This window comes from Gopherus flavomarginatus, chromosome 18 (genome assembly GCF_025201925.1).
Source record: "Gopherus flavomarginatus isolate rGopFla2 chromosome 18, rGopFla2.mat.asm, whole genome shotgun sequence".
NCBI classification, from domain to species: Eukaryota; Metazoa; Chordata; order Testudines; family Testudinidae; genus Gopherus; species Gopherus flavomarginatus.
Window position 1 is genome coordinate 24,970,423 of NC_066634.1, and position 22,770 is coordinate 24,993,192.

At 67.9% G+C, this 22,770-nt stretch overlaps 3 protein-coding genes across 3 annotated transcripts in view; 2 read left to right on the forward strand and 1 right to left on the reverse strand.

The window, feature by feature from the left end:
* LTBP4 (latent transforming growth factor beta binding protein 4) overlaps window positions 1–140 on the forward strand; it is a 39,420-nt gene extending 39,280 nt beyond the window's left edge. The window contains 1 exon segment of the mRNA XM_050928389.1: window positions 1–140. Coding sequence (XP_050784346.1) covers window positions 1–39 — 39 coding nt within the window. The 3' untranslated portion in view covers window positions 40–140.
* A 1,443-nt stretch (window positions 141–1,583) lies between these two features.
* LOC127036975 (HHIP-like protein 1) lies at window positions 1,584–13,635 on the forward strand. Its single transcript, XM_050928261.1, has 11 exons — window positions 1,584–1,841; window positions 4,455–5,101; window positions 5,305–5,448; window positions 8,368–8,696; window positions 9,252–9,378; window positions 9,795–9,940; window positions 10,556–10,637; window positions 10,801–10,883; window positions 11,318–12,273; window positions 13,352–13,454; window positions 13,625–13,635. Exons 1-11 carry the CDS (start codon window positions 1,584–1,586, stop codon window positions 13,633–13,635), a joined length of 2,886 nt encoding a protein of 961 aa, XP_050784218.1.
* Window positions 13,636–14,152: 517 nt separating this feature from the next.
* Window positions 14,153–21,293, reverse strand: KCNK6 (potassium two pore domain channel subfamily K member 6). The gene is made up of 3 exons (XM_050928607.1): window positions 20,792–21,293; window positions 15,656–16,051; window positions 14,153–14,449 (listed from the first exon to the last, which is right to left on the reverse strand). Exons 1-3 carry the CDS (start codon window positions 21,099–21,101, stop codon window positions 14,211–14,213), a joined length of 945 nt encoding a protein of 314 aa, XP_050784564.1. The 5' UTR covers window positions 21,102–21,293; the 3' UTR covers window positions 14,153–14,210.
* Between the last annotated feature and the right edge of the window lie 1,477 nt (window positions 21,294–22,770).

Consider the following 22,770-nt stretch of genomic DNA (forward strand, 5'->3'; position numbering starts at 1 on the left):
GCCCCCCCCTCCTGCGTCCCCGCCCGGCCCCGGGCCTGAGGGGCAGCTGGAGAGCCCGTGCCGGGGGGCGGGGGCAGGGAGGTATTTATTGTGTGGCTCTCGGGCTGCCCACCCCGGGAACAGGGGGCAGTGGCCCCCGGGAGGTGAGTCCCCAGGGGTTGGGGCCAAGCGATTCCCCCCTGGAGCATGAACCCCAGTCCGTGCTAAGCCCAGCCTGCCCCCCGGGCTCAGGGAGCAACTCCAGCCGGCAGCACTAAGAGGCTGTTACCCTGAGACCTCTCCAGCAGGCTGACCCCGGGGCAAGGGGGTCCACATGAGGCTTCTCTCCAGTCAGTGGGTCCCCCAGCCCCGTCACCTAGACCCCCACAGCCCTCTGAGGCAATTTGCTGAGCGCCCATGGCTTTGAGTGGGGTAACAGGTGTGGGGCTCCCCCCAGAACAGGCTGGGGTGATGGGGCCCCCCAGGGACTGAGGGGGGCACAGGAGTCAGGTGGCAACTGGAGGTGGGGAGGCCCTGGGGGCTGGCATCCAATTTACCCCACTCCCCTCTCCTGCGAGAACCAGCCTCGGCCTGGGGGGCCCAGCCTGGCAGGAGGGTCTGGGGGGCTCGGGGCCCACTGGTGAGGGAGGGGTGGTCCCTGTGCACCCGGCCCTGAGAATGGGGCATCTGCCTGCAGCTGGTGGGAAGTGAAGAGTTAACAGGCCAGGCAGCACCGTGGCCCCACTCAGCCCGGGGGCGCAGGGGGGTTCCTGAAGCTACGGCCCCCTGGGCCTCCCCCACCCGTGTTACAGGAATAAAGGTTTTCTATAAAAGGAACGCAGCATCTGTGCAGTGTTGGGGGGGGCGGGGTCATCTCCCCCCGTCACAGCCCTGGGCCTCCACCCCCCACCCCCAGCCCTTCTCCTGGGGCCGTGGGGCTGGCACCCAGCCCACATGCACGTTCCCCCTCCCCCACCAACTGCCTCACTCCCAGGAAAATGGAGCCTCCCATCCCTGGAGACCAGTGGCGTCATCCCCACCTCACACAGGGAAACTGAGGCCCAGGGGAGGGATTTGCCAAAGGACGGTGCCTCAGTAGCAGAGCCTGGAAAAGAACCCAGGAGTCCTGGCTCCCAGCCCCCCTGCTCTAACCACTAGCCCCTACTCTCCTTCCAGAGCCGGGGAGAGAACCCAGGAGTCCTGGCTCCCGGCCCCCCCCATCTAACCACTAGCCCCTAGTCCCCTCCCAGAGCCGGACAGAACCCAGGAGTCCTGGCTCCCAGCCCCCCTGCTCTAACCACTAGCCCCTACTCTCCTCCCAGAGCCAGGGAGAGAACCCAGGAGTCCTGGCTCCCGGCCCCCCCCCCATCTAACCACTAGCCCCTAGTCCCCTCCCAGAGCCGGACAGAACCCAGGAGTCCTGGCTCCCAGCCCCCCACTCCCTACAAGCAGGGATTGCCCCAGTGTGCAGCAGGCCGGGGTGCGCGGGGTTAAGGCTCCCGCCAGGCTCACCCTGCTATTGCGGCCTGGCCCCGGTTCCCTGCACACGTGTTCCCAGCCAGCGCGGGCAGAGCCGCCCGGAGCCCCCCATGCAGGGCACTGCCATGGGGCCCGGGGCCACAGCGCTGGGGGCCCTGCTGCTGCTGCTGGGCCGGGGCCGCCCCCACCCCCAGTGCCTGGACTACAAGCCGCCCTTCCAGCCCCCCCAGCCCCTGGCCTTCTGCCGCGAGTACTCCGCCTTCGGCTGCTGCGACGGCCGGCGGGACGCCCAGCTGAGCGCCAGGTTCCAGGCGCTGGGCAGCTTCCTGGACCCCGCCGGCCTGCAGAGCTGCGGGCGCTTCCTGCGTGACCTGCTGTGCCAGGTGAGGGGGGCAGCCCGGCTGGGCGTGGAGGGGATGGGAGCCAGGCAGCCCGGCTGGGGGGATGGGGGCAGGGGCCAGGCAGCCTGGCTGGGCATGGAGGGGGGGGCAGGGGCCAGGCAGCCTGGCTGGGGGGATGGGGGCAGGGGCCAGGCAGTCCGGATGGGGGCAGGGGCCAGGCAGCCTGGCTGGGCATGGAGGGGGGGGCGGGGGCAGGGGCTCGGCAGCCCGGCTGGGCATGGAGGGGGGGGCAGGGGCCAGGCAGCCCAGCTGGGCGTGGAGGGGATGGGAGCCAGGCAGCCCGGCTGGGGGGATGGGGGCAGGGGCCAGGCAGCCCGGCTGGGGGGATGGGGGCAGGGGCCAGGCAGCCTGGCTGGGCATGGAGGGGGGGTCAGGGGCCAGGCAGCCCAGCTGGGCGTGGAGGGGATGGGAGCCAGGCAGCCCGGCTGGGGGGATGGGGGCAGGGGCCAGGCAGCCTGGCTGGGCATGGAGGGGGGGGCAGGGGCCAGGCAGCCTGGCTGGGGGGATGGGGGCAGGGGCCAGGCAGTCCGGATGGGGGCAGGGGCCAGGCAGCCTGGCTGGGCATGGAGGGGGGGGGCGGGGGCAGGGGCTCGGCAGCCCGGCTGGGCATGGAGGGGGGGGCAGGGGCCAGGCAGCCCAGCTGGGCGTGGAGGGGATGGGAGCCAGGCAGCCCGGCTGGGGGGATGGGGGCAGGGGCCAGGCAGCCCGGCTGGGGGGATGGGGGCAGGGGCCAGGCAGCCTGGCTGGGCATGGAGGGGGGGTCAGGGGCCAGGCAGCCCAGCTGGGCGTGGAGGGGATGGGAGCCAGGCAGCCCGGCTGGGGGGATGGGGGCAGGGGCCAGGCAGCCCGGCTGGGGGGATGGGGGCAGGGGCCAGGCAGCCTGGCTGGGCATGGAGGGGGGGGCAGGGGCCAGGCAGCCCAGCTGGGCGTGGAGGGGATGAGAGCCAGGCAGCCTGGGTGGGTGGGGGCAGGGGCCAGGCAGCCCGGCTGGGGTGATGGGGGCAGGGGCCAGGCAGCCTGGCTGGGCATGGAGGGGGGGTCAGGGGCCAGGCAGCCTGGCTGGGCATGGAGGGGGGGGCAGGGGCCAGGCAGCCCAGCTGCGGGGGGGGGGGTCAGGGGCCAGGCAGCCCGGCTGGGCGTGGAGGTGGGGGCAGGGGCCAGGCAGCCCAGCTGCGGGGGGGGGGGCAGGGGCCAGGCAGCCTGGCTGGGGGGATGGGGGCAGGGGCCAGGCAGTCCGGCTGGGCATTGAGGTGGGGGCAGGGGCCAGGCAGCCCGGATGGGGGGATGGGGGCAGGGGCCAGGCAGCCTGGCTGGGCATGGAGGGGCCAGGCAGCCCAGCTGCGGGGGGGGGGGGGCAGGCAGCCCGGCTGGGCGTGGAGGTGGGGGCAGGGGCTAGGCAGCCCGGCTGGGCATGGAGGGGGGGGCAGGGGCCAGGCAGCCCGGCTGGGGGGATGGGGGCAGGGGCCAGGCATTCCGGCTGGGCATTGAGGTGGGGGCAGGGGCCAGGCAGCTTGGCCGGGCTTGGGAGGAGGAGGGCCAGGCAGCCCGGCTGTAGGGGAGAGGGGGCTCGCACCAGGCAGCCTGGCTGGGTGGGGGGTGGGCGCACGGGCCTGGTTGGGCATGGGGAAGGCAGAAGCCAAGCAGCCCGGCTAGGGGGGAGGGCTAGGGCCAGGCAGCCCAGCTGGGCGTGGGGGGGGGCAGGGGCCAGGCACCCTGGCTAGGCGTGGGGTGGGGCACAGGTGTTTGCAGGGGGCTGTGGAGCTGGTGGCATAGGGCAGTGGGATGGGGGGGCAGTTAAGGGAACTCTGGCCCCGATGTCAGGTTTGTTGGGGCCCTGCCCCTCTCCCGTTTCACCCCTGCATACAGACATGGGGTAGCCGTTCACTTGCCCCCCCAATCAGCCTGGGCGGCCCTGTTGGCAGTGACTGCATGGGGGGGAGGGGGTACTGGGGGGCTCCAGGCTGGGCTACAGCCACTGGTCCCAAGCCCCCCAGCTCCCAGCCTGGGTGCCCAGGTTCTCCCGACGTGCCTCCCGCAGCTGCCCTGGGCTCGGGGGACACGTACAGCGCCAGGCACCAGGCCACAACAGGCTGCTGCCCCACATGCCTGGCCAGGAAGCCGGGGGACCCCCAACAGCTCCGTGGGACACATGCCCTGCTAGGTGCCCTTGGCACCCTCACCCCATGGCTCCAGGCGGCTCCAGGCAGCGGCCCAGCCCTCCCCACATCCTGTCTAGACTGGGACATGGGCCCATTCCCAGCCTGTCCCCAACCCCCCACCTCAGCCGCCCTGGCATGAACAGAACCCAGGAGTCCTGGACCCCCGCCCCAGCCACTCGACCCCACACAACCCTGCAACCCAGGGGGCTGGGAGCCCGAACTCCTGGGTTCCATCCCCGGCTCTGGTGGCTTAGGGCAGGCGGGGGCTGGGAGCCCGGACTCCTGGGTTCCATCCCCTGCTCTGGTGGCTTAGGGCAGGCGGGGGCTGGGAGCCCGGACTCCTGGGTTCCATCCCCAGCTCTGGTGGCTTAGGGCAGGCGGGGGCTGGAAGCCCGGACTCCTGGGTTCCAGCTAACCCCCTCCCCTGCCCCTGCAGGAGTGCTCGCCCTACGCTGCCCACTTGTACGATGCAGAGGACGTGAGCTCCCCAGTGCGGGCCCTGCCCGGCTTGTGCCCCGCGTACTGCGCAGCCTTCTGGCTGCGGTGCCGCTCCGTGCTGAGCCTCCTGACCGAGGACCCTGCCAGCCTGGCGCTGGAGGGCGACCGCGCCCGCTTCTGCGGCGCCCTGGAGCTGGACGACCCCACCTACTGCTACCCGGCGGTGCTGGGCAGCGTGGTGCTGAGCCAGGGGCTGGGCCGGGTGCGGGAGGGCGCCCGCGGCTGCCTGCAGCTCTGCCTGCGGGAGGTGGCCAACGGGCTGCGTAACCCCGTGGCCATGGTGCACGCCAGGGACGGCTCCCACCGCTTCTTCGTGGCCGAGCAGCGGGGCTGCATCTGGGTCTTCCTGGCCAACGGCTCGCGGGCCGCGCGCCCCTTCCTGGACCTGCGGGCGGCCGTGCTCACCTCACCCTGGGCGGGCGACGAGCGGGGCTTCCTGGGCCTGGCCTTCCACCCCCGTTTCCACACCACCCGCACCTTCTACGTCTACTACTCCGCCCGCGCCGGGCCCCACGAGATCGTCCGCATCTCCCAGTTCCGCGTCTCGGCCCACGACCCCAACGCCGCCGACCCCCGCTCCGAGAGGTGAGTGGCCTGCCGCCTGGGCACTCCTGGGAGCAGAACCCAGGCGTCCGGGCTCCCGGCTCCCCCCACCCACTGTAACCATTAGGCATCGCCTCGCCACTTCTGAGCCAGCCCCCCTGTCATGCAGACCCTTCCTCCCCGCTCCATCTGCCCCACCGGTTCGGGGTGCCCCCCCCACTTCACCCGGCTACTCTCCCTGGCAGGATCCTCCTGGAGGTGCTGGAGCCGGCGTCGAACCACAACGGGGGGCAGCTGCTGTTTGGGGCTGACGAGCTGCTCTACATCTTCACAGGGGACGGGGGGCGAGCGGGGGACCCCTTCGGGGCCTTCGGCAATGCCCAGAACAAGTAAGAGACAGGCCTGGCATTGGGGGGCCCTGGAGGCAGCATGGGGTGGGGGGGATGGGTGGGCCTGGTGGTGGCGGCATGGGGCGTTGGGGGAGATGCCCCCTTGCAGGAAATTGGAGTGGGGGGGAGATTTTAGGGGAAATTATCCTGGGCGGGCAGTGCGGTGGGGGGGCTTGATAGGTGAAAACTTCGCTCCTTTCTGCCACCTGATGGCCAAAGTGCAGACTGGCTGGCGCTGTGTGGGGCAGCTCCCCCGAAATCCTGCTGCCCCCCGTCCCGGGGGCCCTGAACCCCTGCAGCATCTGTCCCTGAATTCCTGGGGCCCTGATCCCCCGGCCCAGCCCTCGGCTCTACCCCGAACATCCGAGGGCTCTGAGCCCCCCAGTCCAGCCCCCGGCTCTGCCCCTGAAACCCCCGGGGCCCTGAGCCCCCTGGCCCAGCCTCCAGCTCTGCCCTTGAACCCCCGGGGGCCCTGATCCCCCCGGCCCAGCCCTCGGCTCTGCCCCTGCAGTGTCTGTCCCTGAACCCCTGGGGGCCCTGATCCCCCTAGTCCAGGCCCCAGTTCTGCCCCTGCAGCGTCTGTCCCTGAACCCCCGAGGGCCCTGATCCCCCCCCTCCCGGTCCAGCCCCCGGCTCTGCCCCTGCAGTGTCTGTCCGTGAACCCCCGGAGGCCCTTATCCCCCCGGTCCAGCCCCTGCAGTGTCTCTCCCTGAACCCCTGGGGGCCCTGATCCCCCCAGCTGTGCCCCTGCAGCATCTGTCCCGGAACCCCTGTGGGCCCTGGTCCCCCCAGCCCAGCCCCCGGTTCTGCCCCTGCAGTGTCTGTCCCTGAATCCCTGGGGCCCTGATCCCCCGGCCCAGCCCTCGGCTCTACCCCGAACATCCGAGGGCCCTGAGACCCCCGGCCCAGCCCTCGGCTCTGCCCCTGCAGCGTCTGTCCCTGAACCCCTGGGGGCCCTGATCCCCCCAGCCCAGCCCCCAGCTCTGCGCCTGCAGCATCTCTTCCTGAGCCCCCGGGGGCCATGATCCCCCCCGGCCCAGCCCCAGCAGCGTCTGTCCCTGAACCCCTGGGGGCCCTGATCCCCCTAGCCCAGCCCCTGGCTCTGCCCCTGCAGCGTCTGTCCCTGAAACCCCGGGGGCCCTGATCCCCCCGGCCCAGCCCTCGGCTCTGCCCCTGCAGTGTCTGTCCCTGAACCCCTGGAGGCCCCGAACCCCCTAGTCCAGCTGCCAGTTCTGCTCCTGCAGCGTCTGTCCCTGAACCCCCGAGGGCCCTGATCCCCCCCTCCCCCCCGGTCCAGCCCCCGGCTCTGCCCCTGCAATGTCTATCCGTGACCCCCCGGAGGCCCTTATCCCCCCGGTCCAGCCCCTGCAGTGTCTCTCCCTGAACCCCTGGAGGCCCTGATCCCCCCAGCCCAGCCCCTGGTTCTGCCCCTGCAGTGTCTGTCCCTGAACCCCTGGGGGCCCTGATCCCCCCCCTGGTCCAGCCCCCGGCTCTGCCCCTGAACCCCCAGGGGCCCTGATCCCCCCCCCATCCAGCCCCCGGCTCTGCCCCAAACCCCCAGGGGCCCTGATCCCCCCAGCTCTGCCCCTGCAGCATCTCTCCCTGCCCCCCGGGGGGCCCTGATCCCCCCCCGGCCCAGCCCCAGCAGCGTCTGTCCCTGAACCCCTGGGGGCCCTGTTCCCCCTGGCCCAGCCCCCGGCTCTGCCCCTGCAGCGTCTGTCCCAGAACCCCTGAGGGCCCTGATCCCCCCTCCGGTCCAGCCCCCGGCTCTGCCCCTGAACCCCCGGGGGCCCTGATCCCCCCGGCCCAGCCCCCAGCTCTGCCCCTGAATCCCCAGGGGCCCTGATCCAAACAGCGCAGCCCCCAGCTCTGCCCCTGCAGCATCTCTCCCTGCCCCCCCGGGGGGCCCTGATCCCCCCCCCAGCCCAGCCCCAGCAGCATCTGTCCCTGAACCCCTGAGGGCCCTGATCCCCCCTCCGGTCCAGCCCCCGGCTCTGCCCCTGAATCCCCAGGGGCCCTGATCCAACCAGCCCAGCCCCCAGCTCTGCCCCTGCAGCATCTCTCCCTGCCCCCCGGGGGACCCTGATCCCCCCCTGGCCCAGCCCCAGCAGCGTCTGTCCCTGAACCCCTGGGGGCCCTGATCCCCCTGGCCCAGCCCCCGGATCTGCCCCTGCAGCGTCTGTCCCTGAACCCCTGGGGGCCCTGATCCCCCTAGCCCAGCCCCCGGCTCTACCCCTGCAGTGTCTATCTGTGACCCCCCGGAGGCCTTTATCCCCCTGGTCCAGCCCCTGCAGTGTCTCTCCCTGAACCCCTGGGGGCCCTGATCCCCCCAGCTGTGCCCCTGCAGCATCTGTCCCTGAACCCCTGGGGGCCCTGATCCCCCCCCCGGTCCAGCCCCCGGCTCTGCCCCTGAACCCCTGGGGGCCTTGATCCCCCCGGCCCAGCCCCCAGCTCTGCCCCTGAATCCCCAGGGGCCCTGATCCAAACAGCGCAGCCCCCAGCTCTGCCCCTGCAGCATCTCTCCCTGACCCCCCGGAGGCCCTGATCCCCCCCGGCCCAGCCCCAGCAGCGTCTGTTCCTGAACCCCTGGGGGCCCTGATCCCCCCCGGCCCAGCCCCAGCAGCATCTGTCCCTGATCCCCCTGGCCCAGCCCCCGGCTCTGCCCCTGCAGCGTCCTTCCCTGAACCCCCGGGGGCCCTGATCCCCCTGGTCCAGCCCCCAGCTCTGCCCCTGAACCCCTGGGGGCCTTGATCCCCCTGGTCCAGCCCCCAGCTCTGCCCCTGAACCACTGGGGGCCCCGATCCCCCTGGTCCAGCCCCCAGCTCTGCCCTTGAACCCCTGGGGGCCCTGATCCCCCAGGTCCAGCCCCCGGCTCTGCCCCTGCAGCATCTATTCCTGGCTCTCTTGCCTCCCTCCCAGGTCGTCCCTGCTGGGCAAGGTGCTGCGGATTGACGTGGAGCCGGGGCCCGACGACCCCCCCTACCGCATCCCGCCCGACAACCCCTTTGTGGGGGAGCCAGGGGCCCGGCCCGAGGTCTACGCCTATGGGGTGCGGAACATGTGGCGCTGCTCCATGGACAGGGGTGACCCCACCAGCGGCGCCGGGCGCGGACGCATCTTCTGCGGGGACGTGGGGCAGAACAAGTACGAGGAGGTGGACGTCATCGTGCCGGGTGCCAACTATGGCTGGCGGGCGAAGGAAGGGTTCGCCTGCTACGACCAGGCACTGTGCGCCAACGCCTCGCTCGGTACGGTCCCGCCTCGCACCCAGGGCGCCATGGGCCGGACGGACCTGTCCCCTCGGGGGGTGCCGGCTCCTGTCGGCCCCAGGGCAGTGTCTGGCTGGCTTAGGGGGTGGGAATGGGGCAGGAGCCTCTCCCCTCGGGGGGTGCCAGCTCCCATCGGCCCCAGGGTGGGGACTGGCTGGCTCAGGGGGGCGGGGAATGGGGCAGGGGTCTGTCCCCTCATGGGGCGCCGGCTCCCACCCGGCCACAGGGTGGGGACTGGCTGGCTCAGGGGGATGGGAATGGGGCAGGGGTCTGTCTCCTCAAGGGGGTCTTGTCCCAGGGCAGGGAATGGGACACGGGGTCGGTCCCCTCAAAGGAGCCTTGTCTCCACCCAGGCCCTGGTCAGGGGACCGGATGGCTTGGGAGAGGGCAGGGAAAGGGCTTTGGGACCCATTACTCTGGGTCTCAGGTACAATAAACCCTTGTCCCCCCTAGAGGGAGGCTGCGTCAAGCAGGGGCGTGGGGGTTGCTGCCCCCCGATCCCCAGCTGAGCTGCTCCTGCGTCATGTCTTGCAGACGACGTCCCCCCCATATTCGCCTATTCGCACGAGCTAGGGCGCTCAGTGACGGGGGGCTACGTGTACCGGGGCTGCCACAGCCCCAACCTGCGCGGCCGCTACATCTTCGGGGACTTCATGAGCGGGTAGGTTGGGTGCCTGGACCGGGCCCGGGGAGAACAGCCTGCTACTGCGGGCTGGAGGGAGCGCCCCAGGGGGTGTCACACCCTGCTGGGGACCCCGCTGGGGGGCTGTGGGCACGTGGCCATGCCAACAGAACTAGCCATGGCCCAGAGGGGCTATGGGGCTGCCCCCTAACTGCTCTCGGACGTCTCCCTGACCAGTGCCCCATGGACGAGGGGGAGAGGGATTTTCTGCATGGGACACAGAACACCACACTTGGGGGATGTGGCGGGGGCGGGGGTAAGTTCCTGACCCTGAGTGCCCCAGGGGCTGCAGGGGGGCAATACACCCATCTCCACAGCTCCTATGGAAGGGGGGTGGGTTCAGCCCCCCCATGGCTCGTGCTGCTTACCGGCCCCACGGCTCCGTCTCCCCCCAGGCGCCTGATGTCGCTGCGGGAAGAGGCTGGCTCCGGGCACTGGCTCTACAAGGAGCTGTGCATGGGCCAGGGCCAGACCTGCGCCTTCCCTGGCCTCCTCAACCACCACGTACCCCACATCATCTCCTTCGCCGAGGACGAGGCCGGTGAGCTGGGGGGCACAGCCAGGCCTGGCCAAGGACGTGTCAGGCAGCGCACGGTGCCCAGGCCGGGGCCTCAGCACCCTGGAGCCAGAGTCCCAACAGGACACCTGGGTTCTTGTCCCAGTGCTGGGAGGGGTCTGGGGTCCCATGGGGACTGGGAGCCAGGACGCCTGGGTTCTCACCCCGGTCCTGGGAGGGGTCTGGGGTTGCATGGGGGCTGGGAGCCAGGATGCCCGGGTTCTCACCCTGGTGCTGGGAGGGGTCTGGGAACCTGGATTCTCACCCCGGTGCTGGGAGGGGTCAGGGGTCCTGTGGGGGCTGGGAGCCAGGTCATCTGGGTTCTCACCCTGGTGCTGGGAGGGGTCTGGGAGCCTGGATTCTCGCCCCGGTGCTGGGAGGGGTCTGGGAGCCAGGATGCCTGGGTTCTCGCCCCAGTGCTGGGAGGGGTCTGGGGTCCTGTGGTGAGAGTGGAGGAGGTAATGCCGGGAGCCAGGACTCCTGGGTTCTATTCTTGTTGCTTCCACAAATGTGTGGCCTCCTTCCTGTGCCTCAGTTTCCCCTGTGCTGTGGCTGAGGAGAGGGCTTGGTGGCCAGTTACTAACCCTGCTGTCCCTGCAGGTGAGCTCTATTTCCTCGCCACGGCCATCCCCAGTGCAGCCGTGCCAGCCGGGATCTTGTATCGGATCGTGGACCCCTCCAGGTACCCACTGTTCCCCTTTGCCCGCTGGCCCTGGCAGGTTTCTGAGCAAGAAGTGGCCCCGTCTCGGTCTGACACAGCTTGGCTGGCTCCCAGGGTGCGGGGGGGGGGGCTGCGCATGGGCCCCGGCACCTGTGCCCCCCATAACGGGCGTCTCTCCCTGCAGGCGGGCGTCCCCCGGACAGTGCGAGATCAGCCCCGTGCCTGTCCCCATCCAAGGGAAGCTCATTCCCTTCCGCCCAACACAGAGTGAGTGCGGGGGGGGTCACCGAGCTGGGGGGGGCACGAGGTCACCACTGCAGCTGGCAGGGGGCTCTGGAAAGCTGCTGGGTCATTGGCGGGGGGCAGAGGGGTACTGGGAGCCAGGACTCCTGGTTTCTTTCCCAGCTCTGGTGCTGACTCACTGGGTGGGGGGGCAGTTCTGTAGATGCGGGATAAAGGTGTCAGGGGGCAGAGTTGTATCCCAAATGAGCCCCCGCCCCGGGTTCCTGTTTCAGAATTCATCACACCGGCCCCGCCGCCCGCAGTGACCACCCCACGGCTTGGCAGCGGCTCAGACCCGACGGGAACAGCTGGACCCCCTATGGCGCCTGCCACCCACCCCCCAGGCCCAGGGCCCCCTGTGCCCCCTGCAGCACCTGCCACCCACCCCCCCTGCCCAGAGCCCTCTGTGTCCCCCACAGCATCCCCAGCACTGCCCACCCCTCAGCCCAACCCAGCCGCCAGGCCCCTGGCTCGCCCGGACTGTGGGGTGCTGCAGCAACTTCCCACACCCCGGCCAGGGCTAAGCCTGCCCCCCACCACCCCCAACTGGTACCAGCAGCTGCTGGAGTGCCTGGAAGCCAAGAGCAGCCCACGGAGCCATGCCTCTTGGCCCCCAAGCACCCAACAGCCCCTCAGCCTGGGGCCGCCCCCCACAACCCACCCAGCCCCCAACCTCCATCTTTCCCCCAGCCAAGGACTGCCCCCCACAACCCACCCAGCCCCCAACCTCCATCTTTCCCCGAGCACCCACCTGCACCCCAGCACAGGGCCACCCCGCACAACCCACCCAACCCCCAACCCACCTCTTTCCCACAGCACCCACCATCCCCCCAGCATAGAGCTGTACTTCAGAACCCACCCAGCCCCCAACCCCCAGCTGCCCCACAGAACGTTGCTGTCCCCTGCCACCCCCCATCCCCCCAGGCGGGAGGTTGGGCACCACCCCAGGAAGATGGGGCCCCGGAGGTGGCTGGGGGCAAAGGGCCCCACCTGGCAGCTGCCCCCTGGCACGGTGCGGCTGGTGCACAGGGGTGCGATGCCCGGGCGGGGCCGGCTGGAGATCCTGGTGGGGGGCCAGTGGGGCACAGTCTGCGACGATCTGTTTGACAGGCGGGCGGCCGCTGTTGTGTGCCGGCAGCTGGGCTACAGGCAGGCGTTGCGGGTGGCCCGCCGGGCGGAGTTTGGGCAAGGGGCCGCGCTGCCCATCCTGCTGGACGATGTGCAGTGCCAGGGCTCTGAGCGCAGCCTGCTGGAGTGCCAGAGCGCCCCCCCCGGGCAGCACGACTGCGCCCACAGCGAGGACGTGGGGGTGGTGTGCGGGCACTGGGAGCGCCAGGGGTTGCCCGTAACTTCTGCCTCCTTCCTGCCTCCCTGGGCTCTGGCAGGGGGGCAGTGAGGGCAGGGTTTGGGGGCTGGGGCCTGTCACCCCCACAGCTACAGGGACCTGGGAGCCACATGGCTCAGAGGCCCCCCAGGGACAGCTGCTCAGGTTTCCTGCTTCCCTTTTATGGTGTGGGGGGGTTCGGTTCTGGCGGGAGGCAGGGCAGGAAGCCAGGACTCCTGGGTTCTTTCCCCACAGCTGGGGGGGGGCGGGGCGGGGAGGGGAGCCAGGACTCCTGGGTTCTAGCCCCACGGCTGGGAGGGGAGGGGCGAGGAGCCAGGACTCCTGGGTTCTGTTGTTGGCTCTACCCTGCCTTGAGCGTGGGCAAAGGGCAGCCAGGGCCAGGGCCAGGGCCAGGGCCAGGTGAGATCAATACGACGCTGCCAGCTCCTCCCAGCAATGTTTTATTCAGACTCCTGGTGACCATCTGCGCCAGGTGCCATGGGGCCACCCCATCGCCACCCCCCGCAACTGGCACACACAGGCCAGGGTGGGGCAGGGGGGGATTCCCAGGGGCAGTGCTTGTGCCAGGGACACAGGTGTTCGCTCTTGGTCCTCCCGTCCCCCTCCCCCCAGGCTGATTCCTGGGGCAGCAGAGGGTGGTGCCACGCGACGCCCTGTCAGGGCTGAGGGGTGGCACCAGGCAGGCTGGGGAGGGGCACTTACTCCTCATGGGCCGTGCCCATCCTGCCACGCTCTGTCCTGCACATGTGGTGGCCCCAGAACCCTCCCTGAGGGGTGCCAGGCAAAACCCCCGTGACTGTTCAACTCGGCTCGTTAAAAAGTTGGCATGAAACGGCTCCTGGAAGAGTCCAGCTGCCAGTCTTGGGGGGGGGGGTGCAGGCACCACCAGCAGTGCAGGGTATGAAGCAGCTGCCATCGCATCATAGCTGGGCACCCCAGGCCTTGGGGGTGGGACACTGGGCCCCCAACCCAGCACAGCTCCCCACCCCCTCTGGCTCCTGCCAAAGCACCAGAAAGTCACCCCATCCAGGGCCAGCTTTAGGCAAAGTCACATGATTCCCCGGAATCGGGCCCCGCTCCGGCGCCTTTTTAATTTTTACTCACCCAGCAGCGCCCCGGGTCCTCAGTGGCTTTTGGTGGCAGGTCCTTGAGTGCTGCCAAGGACCTGGAGCGAGTAAAGGCCCCACCGCTGAAGACCCGGACGCCGCCGGGTGAGTACGAATTGGGCCCATACTTGCTAAAGCCGGCCCTGACCCCACCCCTAAAGGCAGCACCTCACTGGTCCTGCCGGGGGATCCCCGCTCCCGGGGCTGGGGGGTCTCTGCCATGGCCACACAGACAGCTGGGCCCCCCAGGGAAAGGGGCTTTGCCTCCCTTGCAGGTGCCCCATGACACGCTGCCCCTTGCAGGGGGCTCAGAGCCGGTGTGGGTGGAGGGGTACTGTTTTGGGGGCAGCAGGGGCGTTGACCCCAAGCCTCGGGCATGCACAGAATTTGCTCAACCTGGGCCTGGGCCAGGCCCCCACTCGGCCCGCGGGACTCAACCCGTCACACAGAGCGTCGCCTTCCCCCTCCCTCCATCAGCCAGAGCCCACAGCACTGGGGATGATGGCCCAGGCTGGGTCCCCTGCAGCCGGCTTCAGGGGTCCCCAGCATGCCAGGGCTGCCTGGGCTGGGGCTGGGAAACAGGGCAGGTCCCAGCCCCCTGCCCAGGGATACAACAGGGTGAACAGTGGATGAAAACAGAGAGGTGCTTATTAAAACCCCGCGCGACCTCCCCTCCAACATGCAGACAGGAGCCGTGCGAGTCCCCAGCTCCGCCCGCTGCCCAGGCCCATGCCAGAGCCAGAGCCAGCGCCAGCCGCAGATGCAGGCACAGTCCCTGAGGGAGCTGACTCGAGAACGGAGCTGCCTCTGCAGCCCACTGCCCAAGCCAGCCAGAGCAGCCCCCCGAGGGCAAGGCTGCTGCTATCTGCTGATGGAGGAGTAGTTGGCACGGCTGCCTGTGTTGAGCTGGGTGCTGGCAGGTGGCAGCTTTGCGCCTGGTGCCGGCTCCTCCGGCGTCACCTCGGCCTCCAGGATGGGCTCCTGGTCGCGGTGGTGATCAGCTGGCAGCAGGAGGAGGTCGGTGAGGCCGTGCAGATCAGCCGCCTTGTAGAAGGTCTGTAGGACCAGCAGCACGGCCATCAGCCCCAGCAGCAGGTACACTGGGAGAGAGTGAGCGAGAGGGCGTCAGCCACTGTGGGGGTCTGGGGGGCAGCCCCTGGAGCTATAGTGGCACTGCCCCCCCCGCCTGTGCCAGGCCACGCCACACAGCAAGTAGGGAATGGAACCCAGGAGTCCTGGCTCCCAGCCCCCCCGCTCTAACCACTAGTCCTCATTTCCTTCCCAGAGCCAGTGATGGAACCCTGGAGTCCTGGCTCCCAGCCCACTGCTCTAACCCACCCAATTCTACTGTACCCTGGGTAATGTTCAGAATGTATCCGTCTCCATGGGGCACCAGCCCGGCTGCCTTGAAATGATGCCCCCCACTCAGGTACCTGCCCACAGTGTGTGTGTGTGGGTGGGAGGGTCCAGTAACCTTTTGCATGAGCACTGTGTGCCTCGGTTTCCCCCGGTCATGACACAGTGACCTCGGTGGTGGGACAGGGGGTGTGATTTTTGCAGGGACCCAAGCAGGCAGGTGCATGGGCCGGACTCTGTACCCTAACCTGGCAGCTGATGACTGGGGCTCTCTCCCGGGAGCCAGCTGGCAGCACGAGAGGTGGGGGCCATGGCATGTTTGCCCAGGAGGAGGAGGGGCAGCAGGTGTGTTGGGGCTGGGCTGCTGTCTCCTGGCTGGGACTGTGGGGGGGGGGGCTTCCAGCCTTTTCTGTAACTTCCTGCTGCCTGTGCTACCGAGATCTGTCCTCCGCACTGTCCTGGTGACTAATAAACCTGGTTTCCACACTGGCTGAGTCACAGCTGCCTTGGGAGTCGGGGGCAGGGCCCTTTGGGGGGTGCAAGGCTCCCCCAGGCGTCCCTGCGGGGTCCAGGGGGCTGAAAACTCCCAGCTCAGACCCGAGCAGGCTCCGTGCCCTGGTGCCAGTGCCCTGAGGGGAGACGCGTCAGGATGACGTCGCTTCGAGCGTGCCCCTGAGAACCCCCCCCCCAGAGCTGCCCCCCAGGGCTCCCCCGCCCCCCCCCTACCGGTGCCCTGAGGGGAGACGCGTCAGGATGACGTCGCTTGGAGCGTGCCCCTGAGAATCCCCCCCCAGAGCTGCCCCCCAGGGCTCCCCCGCCCCCCGCCACCGGTGCCCTGAGGGGAGATGCGTCAGGATGAGGGTCCTGCCTGACTTTGCTCGGAGCGTGCCCGTGAGAACCCCCCCCCCCCCCCAGAGCTGCCTCCCAGGGCTCCCCCTGCCCCCGCTCACCGGTGACCGAGACCTTGTATAGCGCCCGCAGCCTCTGGCCCGGCTGCTCGCCTGGCACGTAGTCGCCCAGCCCGATGGTGCACAGCGAGATGAAGCAGAAGTAGAAGGCGTCCAGGTAGCTCCAGGTCTCCTCCAGGGTGCTGAAGACGGCGGCCGGCAGCAGGAAGAAGGCGACCAGCACGGCCAGCAGCAGCACCAGGAAGTGGGCCCGGGCCAGTGCCCGGTAGCTGTAGGCAGAGCGCAGCTGCAGGTACGCGAGGGGGCGGTGGGTGAGGAGCTGGGCCAGGCGCTGCACCGTGGCCGTCAGCACCAACATGGTGAAGGGCACGCCCAGCAGGGCGTAGAAGATGCAGAAGGCCTTGCCGGAGTCTGAGAGCGGCGTGGTGTAGCCGTAGCCTGGGCGGGGGGACAGGGCAGACGATGTTACCCCCATGTCTGTGTAGGGGTCTCCCCAGAGGAAACTGAGGCACATCCAGGCAAAGGAACTATGCTTGGCATCCCACAGGGGTCAGTGTCAGAGCTGGGGAGAGAACCCAGGAGTCCTAGCTCCCAGCCTCTCTGCTCTAACCACTAGACCCCACTCCCCTCCCCTCCCCAGGGAGAGAACCCAGGAGTCCTGGCTCCCAGCCCAGCCTGGCCCTGTGCAGCCCCTGCTCAGTCCAGCAGGTCCCAGGCGTCGTACCCACCCTAGTGCATGCGCCTGGGCTCTGCGTGTGGCTGGCTCCGGGAATGGCTCCAGCGCAGGGAACTGGGTAATGGGATTTCACGCCCAGGTGGGTTCTAAGCCAGGCAATTAGGCGGCTGCAGGAGGCACTGAAAGGCTCCATTGTGGGGGGCAGCACCGAACCGGACGCTCATCCAGCGGCAAATCCACAGCTCCGTCCCCAGGCCTTTCCTACCCCAGGGATTGGCCCCGATCCACCCCCACCCCCCACCCCCAAGGCGGTGCTCCAGCCCCATAGTCAATCCACACCAGGGGCAGCTGCACCGGGGGCTGGAGCCGAACGCCAGGGAACGACCGTGCTGTGGGGGTGAGTCCTGAGGGGGCTGGACCGAGTCACAGGGGAGAGCCCGGCTCCCCCTCACCAGAGCCGGCCCCATTAGGGCCTTGCCCACCCAGCCCAGGAGGCAGCCCAGCCCGCTCCCCTCCCAGCTGCCAGGGAGCTGTTTACTCGGAGTGTTGACCCAAGGCAGGCATAGGGCAGAGTTCGCTCTGCATCAGCCGGAGTCTCCTGACCGCCCTGCCCTGGGATCCCCCCGCTGGCAGGCTGCCTCAGGACCCAGGAATCCTGCTGGCTCCATGGGCAGGGCGGGGGCTGATGGCCTGACAGACACAGAGCCAGACAGTTCTCAGCTTCAGCACCAACCCTTGGAGACAGACAGACACGGAGGGACAGACTGGCATGTCTTCCCCCCCCGGTGCCATGCAGCAGACACTCCCAAGGGGTGCACCACAGGACCCATTCCCCAGCCCCGTGGTCAGGGCTGGCGCTCCCATTAGCTGACCCTAGGCAGTCGCCTAGGGCGCCAAGATTCAGGGGGTGGCATTTTGTGCGCTCCCCATGGAGTGTGGGGGAGCTCCCAGTTCCACTCCTGTCGTGCCACCGAAGAAGGACCTTCTACCGACGTGCCGCGGAAAACAGCGGCAGGCAATCGAGCAGTTCAATGGCTGCCGCTGTCGCCTACAGCATTTAGGCGGAGGGTCCTTCTTTGGCGGCGCACCGCGCGCCCTGTGGGGTGTGCACAAAATGCCACCCCCTGAATCCTGCCTAGGGTGCTAGAAACCCTGGCGCCGCTCCTGCCCGTGGTACCCAGGGACAGCCCAGCTGCGGGGTCACACAGCTGCCTCAGGGCCCCCAGGGCATAGAGCTGCCAGTGTTGAACTGATAAATGAAAGTGTTTTTAATTGTTCACTTTATTAATGTAACTTCTGTTCACCATTCACTACACTTGTCTACATTGTAACTTCTGTTCACGGTTTGCCATATTGTAATTCAAACCCCATTTTCAAACGCTCACTCCATTTTGTAAAAGCTTCCTCCAACCTTCGTTTTTGCAAACCCGGCTGTACTCTTATTAGCTAGTTTAGATGTGTGAATGAGGTATGGATGGATGATGGAAACAACCTCCAGCCCCAGCCTGTCCTGATGAAATAAAGTTCAAACCTCACCGGCTGAAGATGCAGACAAGAGCCCTAACAAAGTAAGCAGAGTCCACCCTAAACAGAAAAGGTGCAATAGAAGGAAGATCAAAGCCAGGTCCCAGGCTGAAAGTCTCCTGCAATTGATGGGTGATCAGTCACCAAACCCAGAGGCAGTGACACAGCAAGACCTACAGAGTCTGGATTCAGACTAAAGCCTACAAAAAGGATGGGTGAGATGGGAGACTTTGGAGGGTAACACTCTGCTGCCAACATGGAAGGCATCCGTGCAGGCCCAACAGAGACCCAGCTCGTCCTTGTGCCCGGCTTTCCTGGCCAGTTACCGCCACAAGCTACGAACCCAAGCTGCAAACTCAAGCCACGAACTCAAGCTATGTCCAGGACTGGTAACTATGCAGCAGCTGCAGAACATCTGATAGATATATACGTGTGTGTGTGTGTGTGTGTGTGTGTTAGGTATTAGGTATAATATGTGTGTATAAGGATTAAAATATTAGTTACTGGTCATAAATCAGATTATCATAATAAATGTGGCATCTTTGTCTTGCCCCCTGAAAAGATCCTGTGTAGTTTTGTCTGTACAACACCAGACCAGGCAGAGCCCAGACCCAGGGGATTCTGTGGCAATGCCCCAGGCCCTGAGCCTCCGCCATGCCGTCACTGGGGCCAGGCGCTGGTAACGCACACACCCTTGGCCTAGCACGCAGCAGGACTCCCTGGCTCGGTGCCAGCCCAAGGCAGAGCCAGAATGCCTGGGCCCAGCTCACATCCGGGTTAACCCCCTCCCTGCCAGGGCTCAGCTCAGAACCCCCCGTACAGGTGCGGGAAAAGAGGCCCAGGGCCGGGGGCTGCACTTGCCAGCGGGGAACGCTCAACACTCTCTGTCAGGAGCGTGGCAGTGCTCAGCTGAGCTGGAACCCGCTCTCCCTTCCTGGCCAGCAGCTGGCTCAGCGTTTCTAACAGCACATGGGGCCAGTCACACTCCTCCCTCCCCCCCAGGGTGGCCCCGACCCACAAGTCACATGAGCCAGAGGCAGCTGAAGGACTGAGCTGTGTGGGCTCATGAGTTAGATCGGGGAGCCTGGACTCCTGGGTTCCACCCCCTGCGCTGGCACGGGAGTGGGGCCTGGCGGTTTAGAGCAGTGGGGGGCAGGGGCCAGGCTGGGAAACAGGGATTCTGGCTGGATCCTGGCTGGACCCAGCTGTAATCAGCACAAGAGCTCTGCTCATTTAGGGCCGGATCCAAAGCCTGTTGGAGACTGGGGGAAGAGGCTTGGGCTGGGGGTCAGGCCCCATGGACCAGTCTGAGCACTGGGGCTGCTGGCTTTGGTGTAGGCCAGGCCGAGAATCCCTGAAGTTAAGGCCTCACAAGCCTCCCCAGGGGATCCAAGGCCCACCAGCCAGCCCCCCACCCCCTAAGCACCTTTGGGCTCTAGGATTTCTTGGCCGGGGAAGTGAGGGCCTGCACCGCAGGGGGGAGGAACTAACCCAGACCAGGATGTGGGGGGGGGGTGGCGCTGGGGCTGCCAACTCTGCACTTTCACTTTCCACCAGTGAGCCCAGCCGACACCAGCCCAGAGACCTGCTCCAGTCAGTTTTGCTCCTAGACAGCTGGCAGGGGCCTGGCAGGCCCTGATCTCTGCTCAGGCGGGTGCAAGAGAGGAGGAGCTCCTGCCAACCCGGCGTGGGGAGACTGCCACCCTGGCAGGATGCGGCATCGCGGCCCAGTCACCAGGCCCAGCGCCCTGTTCACACCCCAGGTCACTCCAAGGCCCAGCAGACACTTCGGAGAAAGGGCCTCAGAGTTACAGCTGCAGCCACCTTGGCTAAAGGAGCTGGGCCAAGAGATACCCCAGGTCCCTAGCACACCCCATGGACCTGGCACAGACCTCCCAGGTCCCCCCCACACACAGAGCAGGAAGAGGGGCCGATACCCCATGGCCAAATACCCTGCTAAGGCACTTTTCCAAACCCATCCCACCCTAGGCCCCGCAGGGAACCCCCATGGGTCAGGGCCTCCTGGGGCAGATCCGAGGCAGGATCAGGGTGTCAGGGCCACTGGGCACTGTGGGGAGGGGCAATGTTTGATTTAGGGGTTCGGTTGGGGCTGTGTTGGGGGGGTGCTGTGTTATCTGCGGGGGAGGAGAGTGGGGCTGTGTTGGGGGTGTGCTAGCAGAGGAGGAGAGGGAGGCTGTGTTAGCGGGGGGGGGGGGGGGGAAGGAGGAGAGAGGGGCTGTGCGTTAGCGGCGGGACTGTGATAGCCCTGCAGGGGGAGAAGGGGGCGCTCAGACACTTTCCCTCACACACACAAACTTTTTGAAAGTTTCTCCAGCTGGCTCCGGGTCGGGGCAGGCAGCATCCGTCTGGAACAGCCCCCCCTTGCCCGAGCAGAGAGCGAATAGCCAGGACGCTCAAACACTTGTGTCCCCCGCACCGCCCCCGCCCGGCGCTGCTGGATTTGTAAACTTCCAATCAAGTACGAGATTCGCCCCGGTGCTTTAATACGCTCGGGAACAGGGCGTGTGTGTGCGGGGGGGGGGGGAATCGCGGGGGGGCTCTAGGGATACGGTCCTGGGAGGGACCCCCTTGGGGATTGGCGCAATGGGCTGGAAGCTGTTGGGGACACCTCATTCCTGGGGGGAGTACAGGGGGCCTGGGGGTGGTACCGAGAGACTCACGCGGTGTTTGGGGGCGGCTGCCCCACGCGTGGGCCTGTGCCCGGCCCACGAAGCTGGGGAGGGGGCGCGGGGGCGCTCGGGCTATGGAAGGGGCGCTCGGGCTAGGCCGGGGGGCGCAGTGACGAGGGGGGCGCTCGGGCTAGGCCGGGGGGCGCAGTGACGAGGGCGGCGCTCGGTCAGGGGCGGGGGGCCGCGGGGAGCGCTCGGGCTAGGCCGGGGGGCGCAGTGACGAGGGCGGCGCTCGGTCAGGGCCGGGGGGGCGCAGGGGGCGCTCGGGCGGGGGGGGGGCGCGCTTACCCACGGTGGTGACCAGGGTGCTGGAGAAGAAAAAGGCAGAGGCGAAGTCCCAGTTGGAGGCGCCGGCCGAGCCGTTCCGCAGCACCGACACCCCGTAGCGGTTGGCGCTCAGCACCCGCTCCAGGAAGCGCTCCAGCGCGCTCTCGTTCAGGCAGGGGCTGGCCCCCAGGAAGGCGGCCTTGAGGTCGCGCAGCTCGGCCCGCAGGCGGCTCTCGTACGGGCGCTCGATGGAGGAGACTAGCAGGGCGCCCAGCAGCAGGTAGCCCAGGTAGCCGAGCAGGCAGAGCCCCAGCAGGGCGCAGCGGTTCATGGCACGGCCGGAGTCCCGTGCGCCCTGGGCGCGGGAGGGCGAGCAGAGCCCTCGGTGCGCGCCCAGGGGACGGGGGACCCGGAGCCCCTCGGCCGCTGCTCGCCTCCCGGCTACGTGTCCGGAGCGGAGCTTCCTGCTGCGGCTGCCGGTTCCGTGCAGCGAGCCCAGCCGGGCCGGTCCCCGAGCGGCCGCGCAGCGACCCCTGCCCGCCGCCCAGCGCGGCTCCGTAGGCTGGGGACAAGCCCCGCCCGGCGGGGCGGGGCGGGCTGGGACTCGGGGCCCCGCCCGGCCGCCCTCGGGGAACCCCAGGGGATTCCCCGGGGGGAGGCGGATTCCAAGGCCAGGCAGGAGCTGGTTCTCTTGTGCGGAGTAAATAGGGTGTGGGGCGGTCTCGCTCCCTCACACACACACACACACACACACACACACAGACACCCGCACACACACCCCCCTCTCTTTGCAGGCAGGATCAGCAGCGCAGGGGTCCGGTGGGACCCCAGTGGCCTGGTGGCTACAAACAGCAATTTTCCCTCCGCTGTTACTCACACACTCTTGTCAAGTGCTGGGAATAGGCCCCTTCCACCTTGATTGAACTGGCTCCTTAGCACTGACCCCTACTTGGGAAGGCAACTCCCCTGTTTTCATGTGCTGTGTATTGATACCTGCTAGTCTGTTCCACTCCGTGTGGCTGAGGAAGTGGGTTCTAGACCAGGAAAGCTTGTGCCCAAGTAAATGTGTGAGTCTCTGAGATGCCACAAGGCCTCCTGGTTGTTTCTAGTGGTACCCTCTGACCCCCCCTCCCCCACCCCCGTTTTCTGACCTGTGCAGTCTGGGCCTGGCTCTGGTCTCAGGCACCAGGGTAAATTGAGAGTGGAGCAGGCCAGAGGTCAGTGAAATTGGAGCAGGTGGGAGGAGATTCAGCCCTGGGTGTTCTGATCTTCTGACCGAGCTTTGTCCCTGTGTAACCCCCTTCCCCTCTCTTCATCCTCTCAGGCTGCTGAGCAATTGTGGGGGTGGGGGCAGGTACCCTACCCTAGCATCCTTGCTGTGCAGCGTGGAGTGAACCATGCCCTGCTGATAACGCCAAGTTCCTGCTCCAGGGCTTGGTCTGAGGTCCCCAGCCGGGGCCACGCCAGGCCAGGCCAGCACAAAATGCAAAGTGAACCCAGCCCAAGGATTTGGTGGGTGTCACGGAGTCCCCGGGCAATGCTCTGGAACTGCTCCCCACCAAGCCAGGCAGGACTTTGGGGAGCCTCCTCTCCCTTGGAGCAGACTTGTTCAGGGCAAGAAGCTCCCACGGCTTCACCTCCTGGGTCTCTCCTTGGAGCATTCAGCATCCTCTGCCCCTCCGTGCGCTTCCCACAGCGAGCCCGCCTCAGTGGGGTCCTGGGGAAGCCACAGGGTCCTGCACCCCTACTTCGCAGTCAGACGTGACTCTCAGCCAGCCAGTAACACAGAGGTTTATTCGATGACAGGAACAGGGTCTAAAACAGAGCTTGTAGATACAGCGAACCGGACCCCTCGGCCGGGTCCATTCTGGGGGGCAGTGAGCCAGACCCCCCACATCTGCCCTCCAATCCTCAACCCCAGCCAGCTCCAGACTAACAACCCCTCTAGCCCCTCCTCTCTGCTCAGCTCCTTTCCCGGGCCAGGAGGTCACCTGATCTCT

Bases quoted from the DNA above. Each gene is read 5' to 3' on its own strand.
- LOC127036975 (XM_050928261.1), top strand. From the start codon at position 1,584: ATGGGGCCCGGGGCCACAGCGCTGGGGGCCCTGCTGCTGCTGCTGGGC. The intron at 9,379-9,794 runs GTAGGTTGGGTG...GTCTCCCCCCAG, and splicing joins TTCGGGGACTTCATGAGCGG to GCGCCTGATGTCGCTGCGGG. The intron at 10,884-11,317 runs GTGAGTGCGGGG...TGTCCCCCACAG, and splicing joins TCCCTTCCGCCCAACACAGA to CATCCCCAGCACTGCCCACC.
- KCNK6 (XM_050928607.1), bottom strand. From the start codon at position 21,101: ATGAACCGCTGCGCCCTGCTGGGGCTCTGCCTGCTCGGCTACCTGGGC. The intron at 16,052-20,791 runs GTAAGCGCGCCC...CCCCCCGCCCAG, and splicing joins CACCCTGGTCACCACCGTGG to GCTACGGCTACACCACGCCG. The intron at 14,450-15,655 runs GTGAGCGGGGGC...ACTCTCTCCCAG, and splicing joins ATACAAGGTCTCGGTCACCG to TGTACCTGCTGCTGGGGCTG.